Source organism: Oryzias melastigma, linkage group LG8 (assembly GCF_002922805.2).
Source record: "Oryzias melastigma strain HK-1 linkage group LG8, ASM292280v2, whole genome shotgun sequence".
Lineage (NCBI taxonomy): Eukaryota > Metazoa > Chordata > Actinopteri > Beloniformes > Adrianichthyidae > Oryzias > Oryzias melastigma.
Window position 1 is genome coordinate 15,835,523 of NC_050519.1, and position 12,913 is coordinate 15,848,435.

The following is a 12,913-nucleotide window of genomic DNA, read 5'->3' on the forward strand; positions in this document are numbered from 1 at the left end:
AAATAATTTTTAAAAGATTCAAATGGATAAAATTTCAGAATGTTAAAATTTTGTGTTTTAATAAAATATGGCAGTGATGGAATTGAATTGGTTTCAAATCTAAAATCTTTAAAGCTCTATTGTAAAGTCTCTCCACAGGTTTGAGTGTGGTTTGGTGAGTTTGCGACCATACAGTAACTCCATAAGACAGGTGGGAAAAGATCATTGAGTTTATAAAGATCCAAGCGCACCCATTTACAAAAACATGCAAGGAGTTAGTTGCAGCTTTTTTTATGGAGAAACAGATGCACTTTGATTTTTTAATATTGAGATATAGACTATAAACATGTAGTGTAAGAAGTATGCTAAGTATGCTAACTGTCGCCTGTCATAACCTTTCCCCAGATATACAGACACAGTGTTGCTGTCTGACATTTTCCTGTACTTCTCTATCAACATCCCTGAAACATGTTCACTTCTCCTTATAGTCTAGCTTTAACTACTCTTTCCCATTACTTCATTGTATGGCTCATCAGCTTAAGTTCTCTGTATCTAGTTTCCACAACTCTGCATATTTCCATTATTCTTAAAAATAAGGACCTTAACATGTCTCCTCCATTCCTCAGGCATCCTCTCACTACCTAAGATCCTACTGAACAAACCAGTCAAAATCTCCATTGTCCTCTTTTGCATAGACTTAGTACACTTGTAATACACATAAATAGACTACTTTTTGCTCAGGGATTCCATCAAGCTGCTTGATCTAAAATGACACAGACAACACGAGTGTTTTCCTCTTATCAAGATGTGAAAATTTTCCATTATGATTGGCAACGTTTCAACATCTATGAGCTGTGGAGTACACAGCTCTGTCAGCTCAAATGTTCTTTAAGTTTGTTATTTTTCCCGTTTCTTGTTTGTTTTTTTGATGCTGCACTTCAGTGCCACACAGAAACCCCAAAGGGAAAAGGGCTTATACACGCTTTTAAATACTCCTCTGATGTTCCTGCGCCGTGCGTGATTCTCTCAATTCAACCTGTCTTTGTCTGTCTCAGGTGTGGTCTATACGGAGCTGCAAAGGCCCTGCAGGACCATGATCCTGGTGAACCCCCACAGCGGGCGAGGACAGGCTCTGCAGCTCTTTACCGGCCACATACAGGGCATGCTCACAGAGGCATCTGTTCCCTACACACTTGTCATCACAGGTCAGTCAGAAATGTGTTTTCCACTTGCATTCATTTGGCACTCCTCCCTCCAAAGGTCAACTTCATGTGAAGCAGGGGATTAAAACCCTCTGACCATTTCACGATGGACATCGGTCGGAAAACTGGGTCATTTGGCTGCACATGAGCTGAACAAACTTTTAATCTCTACAGGAATTATGCATTGTGTTTTGTTTTTTTTTCTTTTTTGTAAAATTCACGAGCCACATGTTCACAGCACACGTGTGCACGCACAGAACCGGCAATCGCACGCGGCCGAGCACATGTACGCTGCTGCTCATTAAATTCTCATTTCAGACATGCAAGCTGCTCCACATTTTGGATGAGATGCTCGTGGCTTTTTGTGACCTTAAATAGTGTTTCTTGTTATGATGGGAGGCTGCATTAATCTGGGAGCTCGGTCTGAGCCCAAAGAAGCAGCAACAACCAAATGAACAAACAAAATTGGTTTTTATTGGGTTTCTTCCTAACTCCAAATCTGCCTCACTATACCCTAACTAGCAAAGACAGACGGCTCCTGTTTCTGAGTTTGCTTCTGCGGGGGGTCTCCTGGCAGGAGGTTCCTCTGCTCCTCAGTTGTCTGCTCAGGATGTGAAACTGGTGCTAATCACTTGTTCTTGAACACGTGTTTAGCCCATGGTGTTCACACTGGACAAACAGGGAGGGGCTTCTTCTTCTTCTTCCTTTTCTACTGTTTACTACCTTAGGGCTGGGTTGAAAAAATCGATTTAAGCTTAATAGATCAATGATCAATTCACATTAGCACATAAAGCTACAGTCCGCTAGCTTGATGCTAACGCTCAATAAAATTTCCCATAGGACGGTGAATGCTAACCGTCGGTTGACCAAAAAAATACATTGCTGACTAAATGAACATCTTTATTTACTCACAGGCATTAATTTTTCAAACTCTTTTGAGGAATGATTTTTAAAGTAACTAAATTTGGTCTAAAACGTTGTTTTTTCCCCTCATACTGTTGTCTTCTTCTTGAATTAAGTGTACTTCTATAGCTCGATCGCCACCTAGTGGCCAAACTGAAAGGGCCTCCAGGAGAAGCAGAACGATGTTTACAATGTAAATGATCTGAACATTTTTGTTAGAACTTAGAACTTCTCCTTTAGAGAATCAATACCTAACTACCAAATCCGAGTCCCAGATTGGTCATAGTTCAATCTGGTTTAACTAGAAAAGAGGGTGTTCAGTGGCTGCATGTTTTGTACGTAGAGCTTGAAAACGGTTGTAAAAACTTGCATAGCTACGTGTGAATGCGAGTTTTGAACGTGAAATCCTAAAACACGTGTTTACATAGAATTTTTATTCGAAGTGACAGCTTGAATGCACATTACTGAGAGTGTTGTGAACGTAGTGGAAATGTATGAAAATTGTCAATATGATCAGGTTTTTTTCTTTTTAGAAAAACAACTTATAATTAGGACTGGGTTGATAAAATCAATTAGTCAATTTGAATCGATCTAAGCCTAATAGAGTAATAATCAAGATAATAAAAAAATAGAAAAATTGAGATCAATCTATTGCATAGTTCTAACGTCCGCTAGCTTGATGCTAATGTATAATGAAATTTTCTGTAGGACGGCTAATGCTAATGCTCGGCCCTTCTTCTTCTGGAAAAAGGTGTAATGCTATAGCGCAATCGCCACCTAGTGGCCAAACTGAAACGTCCTACAGGAGAGGCAGAACAATTGTTGGAGCTTCTCCATTTGAGAAACCATGTAACACTGTATGCTATTAAAAATGTAATTATTTCACTAATTCATTTTACAGTATGTCAACTGTATCCGATTAATAAATATATTCAAAATATATAGTAGGTAATTAATGTGTTTCTAAAAAATGTGTCCAAATGTCTAAACCATGTAAACTCAAAATTGAATTGAATTAAGTGGATCAAAAGAATTGAAAAAAATAAGGCTCGGGGTAATCGAGTCGAATCAGTTCTGGTAATTGTTATCGATACCCAGCCCTGCTTAAAATGTATCTATAAAAGTGTATTTACCGACTCAAACAATTGGATTCTAACTGCAAGTATTTGTACTTACTTTCTTTAGACAAACTTTTGCTACACATGATTCAAATTCCTTCTGTATTGGCCCCAATACGACTGTTGCTTTGCATTGTGCGTCATAAATCAGCTGAATTGGACTGAATTGAGCTAACGCTCTTCTATCTGGGAGCTGGCAGTACGAGTGTGTGCTGCAGCTCAAAGTGAGATGGATTGCAGTTGCCAGAGCAGAGCAATAGTGCCTCTTTGAGACAGCGTGCGGGCTACTTTGTGCAGGCTCGTGGGACTTAAAGCGAAGGTGAGCAGCTGGGCAATTACTGCGTTTGACAAAGAGGAATGTGGCTGGACCGATATAGAAGGGAAACACATTGGTCACTATGGGACTTGAGAGGTCAGAGACAGTAACCAGTAAGAGGTAAATATGAGTCAGTTTACTCACACACTTGAAGCTCTACAACAGGGTTCTGCAACCTGAGGCTCCGGAGCCACATCTGGCTCTTTGGCCCCTCCTGTGTGGATCTCTGGTTGATAATAATACAATATATTTAACATATTTTTTGGACAATACGGCACATCAAACAAAATAAATAAGTCAAACTTTATTAAAGTCATTCACAAGCAGTTGAACCACAGTATGTATCTGTCTGCCAGGTTCCTGACAGCAGTACCCATAATACTTCTAACATCCATCAAACGGTGCGACTTCAGAGTTCACCAAAGTAGAACATTTTCAACGATTTTTTAACACTACAGATACGGCTCAATTTAAGGTAATAAAGATTTGCAACTGTAACTGCATGTTCGGAAATAAGTCAAGTTTCATCATGTCGCAAAATAAATCTGCCCAAAAAAAATTGTTTTGCAAAGGTTTAGAAAGAGATCTGTATGGCCGTAAAAAAGATTTTTTATGAAATAATTAGAGCTGTCAGGCGATTAAAATTCTTAATCGCGATTAATCGCATTTTGTCCAGAGTTAACATGCGATTAATCGCAAATTTACATTTGGCCTTTTTTTAAGGAAAAAAAATGTGTGCTTCGTGGAATTTAGTAGTTCTACATTAATTATGAAAACAAGAATGACAAAATTAATAGTTTTCATCAGAAATACTTTATTTTGTAACATTGTATTGAGATAAACTTTCTTAACAATAAAAGACTGTAACATAAAATACCTAACAAAAGCCCAAGTGCAAGTGAAGGGCATTCTAAATTCAAAACTTCAATCAATGTTCAGTAAAATAAAATAAAAAACATCAAAAATAAAATTTCCATAACACTTTCATGTTCATTTTTTGTCAGGACCAAATCTTTTCCTCCTCTGCTGAACTACAGTAATAAATGAAATAGAGATTTATCATTTCCAATTAACTTTTGTTTTTTTAAAACATTAAAGACTGAGAAAAGCGGGATACACTGTGGATAGTTTGACAGTCTGTTACTGCCGCCGTGTTCTCTGGCTGCAGCTCGATGCAGCGACGTGTCCAGCGGAGCTCACACCATGAATATGCCGGCAGACAGACTGCTATGCTGGGGCTGGATCACGCTTAAACCTCCAGAACATTTAAAACGTCCCCCGGTGAGCTTGCTGTTCAGAACGTCGGAGGTGCGCAACTCTCGGCGCCGGACGCGAGCCGGTACCACCAGACGTGGTACTGGACACGAACCGGAGCCGGGTTAGGGTGCAGGAGCTCTCCAGGTCCTAGCGCCGGCCGGTTTTAGCTCGCAGCTCGGTGTTTGGAGACCCGCCGGTGATCTAGTGAGAGAGCAGCCGGTGAGTTGGAGTGCGGGACGCCCGCGCGCGGTGTGGAAAGGCAGTATGAGAAAGTCCGCGATTAATGCATCAAAAAAATTGTCGGCGTCAAGCACACGTCAGATTAATGCGTTTTTAACGCGACAAATCTGACAGCCCTAGAAATAATTCTAAGTTTTATTTCTGAGCTGAAATCCACCTTAAAGTCTGCGGCGGGGGCGGGACGGCAGGAAGCCACATGCTTTATGATTGGACAGTTTGATTTGTGGCCATCCAATCATAAAGACGTACAAAGACGGGGACAGAATTTGCAACTGTAACCTTTTTGCTTCGCATCGGCAAAATATAAATAAATAAATGGTAGAAAAAGAAGAAATTATTTCACAAATGTATTTTTTTACAGGCCTGCAGATCCCTTATTACATATTTGCAACAAAAATTTTTTTTGGGCAGATTTATTTTGTGGTGTGATGAAACTTGATTTATGTGCGAACATGCAGTTGCGGTTGCATATCTTTATGGCCTTGAGGCCATATATGCAAAATCAATTTGAGGTCAGTAAGCAACCAGAATTCAAAAGGGGAACTGTCGATTACAGAACAAAATTCAAAGATTTGGATGGTCTAAGGGTCATTTGGTCAGCTCTGATTTAATTTTAGTTAGATTTACAAATTTCTACCTGAGATGGACCAACTACAATAAAACAACAAAATAAATGGTGCATTTATTTTTTTTATTTTTACATTTGCTGCATGGAAACAATCTTTAGTGGCACAGGGTGTATTTTATCTTGAAAGGACGTCATGTAAACCTCTATCAAAAACAATAAAACAATTTTTTATCATACATGCTTTTCTGAGATCTCCAAACTTTCCTTAATTCCCATTGGTTCGTGTTTCCTGTCCTGTAGTTCATTATCATTCCACTAGGGGCAGTAGAAAGGCTTTTCAAAATGGCTGCCTCCATGAAATTCCAAAATCCCTTTTGGGAGGAAAAGTTTAGCTAAATTTCTAAACTTTTTGCTGAGAATAACTCATCTATTGTATTTCTTTTTTTATGACTACTTTATTGAAATAATTCAAAATTTGTTGATAATTAACTCTTTAGAATTCAGTAACACTATGTTAAAACTTAATCAAATTTGAGACAGTAGGTATATTAAGGTGCTTTTTTTCCTGAACAATTATTTATATATTTTTACATCTTAAGCTAACATTGTTGTGAGTAAAAAAAAAACAAATCACCTAATGGATCATAGTTGATACTATCTCTGCTTCTTAAAAAATATGTTGCAATTTTTTGTGGATTTCATCAAAGGGTTTGAACATCTAAATTTAAAAAAATGCAAAATTTCTGTCCATTCTTTGATGTAGTGAGTTAATTTTTATGAGTGTGTTTTATTTATGCAAAACAAATATATTTATCATCATAGTAACATAATCATGAATGCAAACCAGTTTCTTATCTTTCTAAAGGGTGAAGTGAGACTTAGTGGCTCCTACTGGGTTGTGGTCGGTGAGAAATCGACCCGAATGGCTCTTTAAATGTTGAAGGTTGCAGACGTCTGCTCTAGGATGATTGCAACCTTTGCCTGAGGAAGTACAAGTACAGATAGGAGCACCTCTTTGTGTCATTGTGTACCTTTTGCATACTGTATGAAGCATGAAGTGTATATTTTAATCTGCACTAAGGTGAACTCCCAGCATGACAAAAAAGGAATTTTAAGAAAGCCAAATTTGTTTATGACCAGATTTTTTTGGCTTTTATAAAGAAAATTGTTCACATTTTAAGACTTTTTTTAAATTTATTTTTAGGGGGGCTTTTTTGAAACTTTTGAACAGAAACTGGTTAAATGGAACTATTTTGAGCAGACTAGCATGCGGCGTCCATCCTTTAGATTGATTTTTGTGTGACCCATTAAGTAAGAAAGTGTCTGGGAAGTGCAGCATCAGTCCAGGGTGCTGAGTCAGCTGTGAAGCGGCGCTCCTCTGTCAACACAGCACTGCATCACCGCCTCCGGGCCGCAAAAAAAGCAGCAACGGGAGCATCCTGGAGACAGGTGGAGTTAAAGCAAAGAGAGTGGAGAGGTCAGCACACGAGGAGAAAAAAGGTTTCTGCTGCGCATCCAGCTCCTCGTCTGCCTCCCTCCTCCTCTTCACTGTCTTTTTCAAAGCACCTACACTGGGGAGTCTGGGCTGGCAGACTCTAATGCTGGCAGGATGAGCCCACAGACCCTCAGCAGAGGGACCCACTCATGGAAGCTGCCAGGAAAAAAGAGGCTAAACAAACAGCTCACTCCTCTGCCAGTGCTTTATCCAGCACTCGCACGCCCGGCCTCTGCAGATATTTGTCAGTCGCAGATGTTTACAGGCCGGCTAATCTGCCTTGGAGCTGTTGAGTAGCCTCTGGATGAGTTAATGTGATACGTCTGGCCCGATAAAGGAAAATTGATTCTCTCCTCCACCTAATCCCCTTGATCCCATCCTGGAAGCTGCTGATGAAGTGAACGCGCTTGTCACCCTTTTTCTTTATTGTGTTTATTTACTTGCATAAATGCTCATATAGTTCTCGTCTATTGTTCTTTAATAGAGCACCAGAACCACGCGCGAGAGCTGGTGAAGAAGGCTGACCTGTCACAGTGGGACGCGCTGGTCATCATGTCCGGGGACGGCCTGTTTTATGAGGTACCCAATCCAGTAGGAGTAACGATTTAATCAGTTTAATCAACTTATATTCCTACGATCCCACCAGAAAATAATATATGTAATAATTTATTTAAACAATAATTCGATTCTTACAATAATTTGTGGTTGACGACACAACTCATATCACTGTTGGTTCATTTGGGACGATCCCATTCAGTAACCTAAATGACATAGTTCCATTCTATTAACAGTTTGTCTCAGAAAGATCCATCGTGTTGGATTGTAGGAATATGAACCGATTCATCAATTGATCACTACAACCCTAACCTATATCTCTAAAAGATTGTTTTAAAATGATTATATCGACCATTTGGATTGAGACTGATAAGTTTACTTCACTATAACTATAGAAGGTATATATAACTATAAAGTGTTCCGGGTATGTCCCACTGGGTCGAGACCCCAGGGAAGACCCAGGAAACGCTGGAGCAACTAGGCTGATCTTGGAACGTCTTGAATTACCCCCCAAAAGAGCCGGAGGAAGTGGCCGGGGAGAGGGAAGTCTGGGCATCTTTGCTTAGACGGTCACAGATGAGTGGAACAAGATGGATGCGAAAACGACCAAATGCCATCACAGCAGACAACACATGTGATGCAACAAAAATTAAACAATCCATCTTTACCGTCCAATGTGTGAAAACACTTAGAATTTTGCAGATGTGACCATACAGTTTGTTTGCTTGTTTGTTTCTTCTTCTTCTTTTCCTTTCGGCTTTTCCCTTCAGGGGTCGCCCCAGCGAATCAGTTCCCTCCATCTAAGCCTGTCTTCAGCATCCTCCACCCTAACACCAGCCACATTCATGTCTTCATTCACTGCATCCAAAAACCTCCTCTTTGGTCTTCCTCTAGACCTCTTTCCTGGCAGCTCTAGACTCAGCATCCTTCTACCAATATATTCACTGTCTCTCCTCTGAACATGTCCAAACCATCTCAGTCTGGCCTCTCTGACTTTATCTCCAAAACCTCTAACATGTGCTGTCCCTCTGATGTATTCATTCCTGATCCTATCCATCCTGGTCACTCCCAAAGAGAACCTCAGCATCTTCATCTCTGCTACCTCCAGCTCTGCTTCCTGTCTTTTCTTCAGTCCCACTGTTTCTAGTCCAAACAACATGGCTGGTCTCACCACAGTCTTGTACACCTTTCCTTTCATTTGTGCTGAAACTCTAAACTTGTTTGCTTGTTTGTTTGTACACATATAATTGATTATCTTACAAGAAATACAAGGAATCTGGAAACCTTCACCTACACTGTTCAGTACCAGGTATTTATCTCTGAGTCGAAATGGTTGAATTTTGCCAAAAGTGTCCTGGATCCATTTTAGGTCAGTGAATTCAACACATTCTCACTCCCAACTTGTCATGATGGATGTTTGGTTCAGGCCCCTTCTGTATCACTTTTTGACATTTTGGGTGTCCCTAAGATGCTGTTTTTTGACGTGCTAGCTGTTCCCATTAAGCTCCGGGCTGGGAACCAGTGCTGGTCTTTGGACCGCTTGGTACCAAGCCACAAAAAAGGAAAAAAAGGATACCGTCTCCTTAAAATAATTCCCTAACCCATTCTCTGACAAAAATGTGGGGTTTTTGCCGAAATCTTCTCCTCATGATGCTGGCCACCTCTGGTAAAATTACCTATATCCTCAGTTAAACAGATCATACATTTTTTACCTCTTCAATATAACTGCTTATGTCAAGAGTGTAGCGATTTTATTTAGTCTAAGTCATAAGTCAATGAGATTTCGGCAATTTTACAAGCTTTTCAAGATGCCAACTGGTTCAAGAAGAAGAGAACTTTACACAGATGTTGGAGAGCCAACTGTGCATGACTTGTGAGCTCCTCAGTTTAGCAGGGAGTCCATTTCAAACTGTCCTTCTCAGAAGCTTCTGAGTCCAGATATCAAATGGTCCATTGGCATGGATAAGATTGCTTCCATGTACTGTGACAATCAAGGAGAGAAAGTTCCTGGACCTCATTGCTTTGACAGTTTGCCACACTAACAGGCATCAGAACCCTACAAAGAAGAGCTGGAAAGAGAAGTGAAGAAATGCACATGCCTCCTGAGCATTATGTTAGGTTGTTAGTAATGATTTAGTCCTGAAAGAATAGAAGGCTTAAAATTGCCTAAATCACAGAGGAATGTTCAAAAATGGGCCTAAGTCATATAACAACAAGGTTTGTCAAACATGAGCGAATTAAAAATTAGGATGCGGTACCTGACGCGGTAACGGACGCAGAACTAGTACCTGTTAAGGGTTAGGGAACTGGTACCCGCATTGGGTACAAGTATCTGTCCGTGTCCCAAGGGTTGGGGACTCCTGATTAACCTATCGTCACCTTCTTAAAATAACTGCCTCAAACATGTTTTTCAGATTTAGGAAACACAAAAAACGGAACCATTTGTTGAATATATGATTCCGTTTTTTGTGTTTCCTAAATCTGAAAAACATGTCTGAGGAAGTTATTTTAAGAAGGTGACGATAGGCTAATCAGGAGTCTCCAACCCTTGCGACACGGACCGATACATGTACCCAATCCGGGTACCAGTTCTCTAACCCTTACCAGGTACCAGTTCTGCGTCCGTTACCGCGTCAGGTACCGCATCCTGAGGGTTAGGGACCTGGGATTTATTGGGAGCACGTCAAAAAACGACGGGTTGGGGACACCCAAAATGTCAAAAAGTGACGTGGAGGGGGCCCGAACCATACGTCCATGTATGATGAGTTGGGAGTGAGAATGTGTTGGTGACTCAGATCGTTCAAAATGAACCAATATGAATCGGATCGCCAACCACAAATTCTATGAATTGGTTGGTAAAATGAATCATAGCACCCCTACAAATCACGGATGGAAATTATATCAACCTCCACACCCCCGTGACTATTCCTGGCGTCTTCTATAATAGGCATATGAAATTTTAATTTGCTCTCAAACATGACATAGGAGCTTCAAAAATCTGCCGTCAGCACTAAAATCTTTTTCCCTGAGCCATGGTTTTCTCTGGGCGACTTTTTGCAGCTTCCTCTGTTTCTGTGTTTGTTCACTCAGGTGATAAATGGTCTGATGGAGCGAGAGGACTGGCAGGAAGCCATCCAGACCCCTCTGGGCATCCTACCTGGTGGCTCCGGCAACGCTCTGGCTGCGTCCGTCCACCACTATTCACAGTGAGTCGACCTGTTAATGAGTGATTTAAATGCATGGGCTGGAGGTGCAAAAGTCAAACATTTTTCAGTTTTCAAAAAGAAAAAAAATGGGACAATTTATCCCCCCCCTGGATAATTATGCTGAAGGCTGACTGGGCACATCGTTTCTGAGGAGGCAGGAAAAAAGGGGGGTGGCTGCTTCGCTGTGCAGCAGGAGGTCATTTAAGTTTGAAAGTCTTTTAGGATTGACGTAATGGTTTTAGAAACTTAATCGCGACTTGGGTGCAGCTGTGGTGACAGCACATTTCCGAGGTCTCGTCTCCACCTGCTGGCTGGATGCTGGAACATCAAACAGTGCAGGTACGTCTGCAGATGCTGAGCTTTGAGCTCCATGTCTGTGATGACCCAACTCAAGTTCTAATTTTACTTTTGGGTCATCAGAGTGATCCCTCTCTACCTAGAGGGTGAGGATAGCAGCTAGTCCAGTTTCATATACAGTCAATGGTTAAACCTCACAGACTGATTTACATTTTACTTCCTTTGGGTAAAGCTTTAAAGCTGCTTTACTCAGAGTTATATCCAAACTCCCTTTCTTCATTTACTGCACATTAAATGCACCTTTAAAAATGTATTCCTATCACTTTTGAACTTTGCTCTCAACAAAAAGAAAGTCCAACATTTTGGTATAAACTTTATATTTTTTTTTCAGAATTTAGCCCAGAAATTGTATTTTTAAATCAATTCTTTATAAATTCCCATTAATTGCTTGAATGCAAAATCCGCCATACTATTTAGGAGTATATAATGGGAAAAAAAATCTTTCAATTTTTTCCTTTTAAAGCAGACATTAACACATTTTATTTTTTAAAATGTCATTAATTCCATGCATTAAGTACCCATGTCTTCTGTAATTATTACTTCACAGCAATATTTGTATTTATATTTACTAGAGGATAAAACTGCAACATAAAATCAATGGATGCATATTAGGATTGTTGCATTTACATTACTGTTAAACACCCACTCAGGTCGTGTTTTGAGCTAATTTAAAAGAGTCCCTAGTGGTCTTTTACCTGTTTTTAGCCGAAATTCGCTAAATTATGGGCGGGACCATTGGCATGGAACAACCCCGCTCCCCTTCCCTGTTAACGTTGTGGAACGAAGGACTGAGCTTTTGGTCTTCCCACTGTGTTTGTGTTTTTAAGCTAAATTTTCTTAATAGGCTACCAGATTTTCTGCACTATTGGGGCCACAGGATTATAAGACAGTCAATGAATGTTCTAGTTTCAAACTTTTTTCATACGTAAGACACATTAACGCAAGATAAGACATCACGTCCACAAAGTGAAAATCGAATCGATATAAGCAGTTAACAACATTTATTTGTGATTCCACTATGCTCTGATGATGAAAATGTGATAGTTTGTTAAAAAAAAGGAAATTTAGACACAATTTTTTCACAAAAACTGTTAGACCGCAATGCATTGTGGTCTTTATTTGCTAATGTAGTGAGCTTTGAGCGGTAGTTTTTTATACATTTCTAGTTCACATGATTTTGGAATGGTAGATTCAGACAGCGCTAGAAAATGGCAAAAACGTATATATATATATATATATATATATATATATCGTGAATAGGGAAGGAATTCGGACATAGCCTAGAACTTGTTTGTAATACGCTACTGCTAGCCAAGTAAGAAGCATTAGCCGCATTAGCATATTCACAACACTTTCAACTCCTAATCTTGTTCACAACATGCAAAAAAACTAAACTGATATTGCTAAAACAAACATTGCTGTGACTACAATAACTCCCAACGTAAAAGAAAAAAAAGTCCAGCACTGCTACATGCTAGCCGCATTAGCCAATTTACAATAACACCAAACCTGGTTTTCAACTTGTAAATATTGTACTGATACCACTAAAACAAAATTACTGACCACGCTAACTCATAACTTTGTGAGTAACACATAAAAAAAACACACAATCAGACACTGCTACATGTTAGCCGCGTTAGCCAATTTACGCCCAAAAAAAACAACCCAATAGGGGCTAAAACAAACATTACTGTGACTATGCTAACTCCTAACCTTG

General features: G+C 39.8%; 1 protein-coding gene across 1 annotated transcript in view; it reads left to right on the top strand.

The window, feature by feature from the left end:
- The window catches only part of LOC112146599 (sphingosine kinase 1), a 30,784-nt gene that overhangs the window by 15,123 nt on the left and 2,748 nt on the right, over positions 1–12,913 (top strand). The window contains exons 2-4 of the mRNA XM_024272498.2: positions 1,035–1,184; positions 7,563–7,657; positions 10,724–10,839. Of these exons, the coding sequence (XP_024128266.1) occupies positions 1,035–1,184; positions 7,563–7,657; positions 10,724–10,839 (361 nt within the window). The remainder of the gene's footprint in view (positions 1–1,034; positions 1,185–7,562; positions 7,658–10,723; positions 10,840–12,913) is intronic.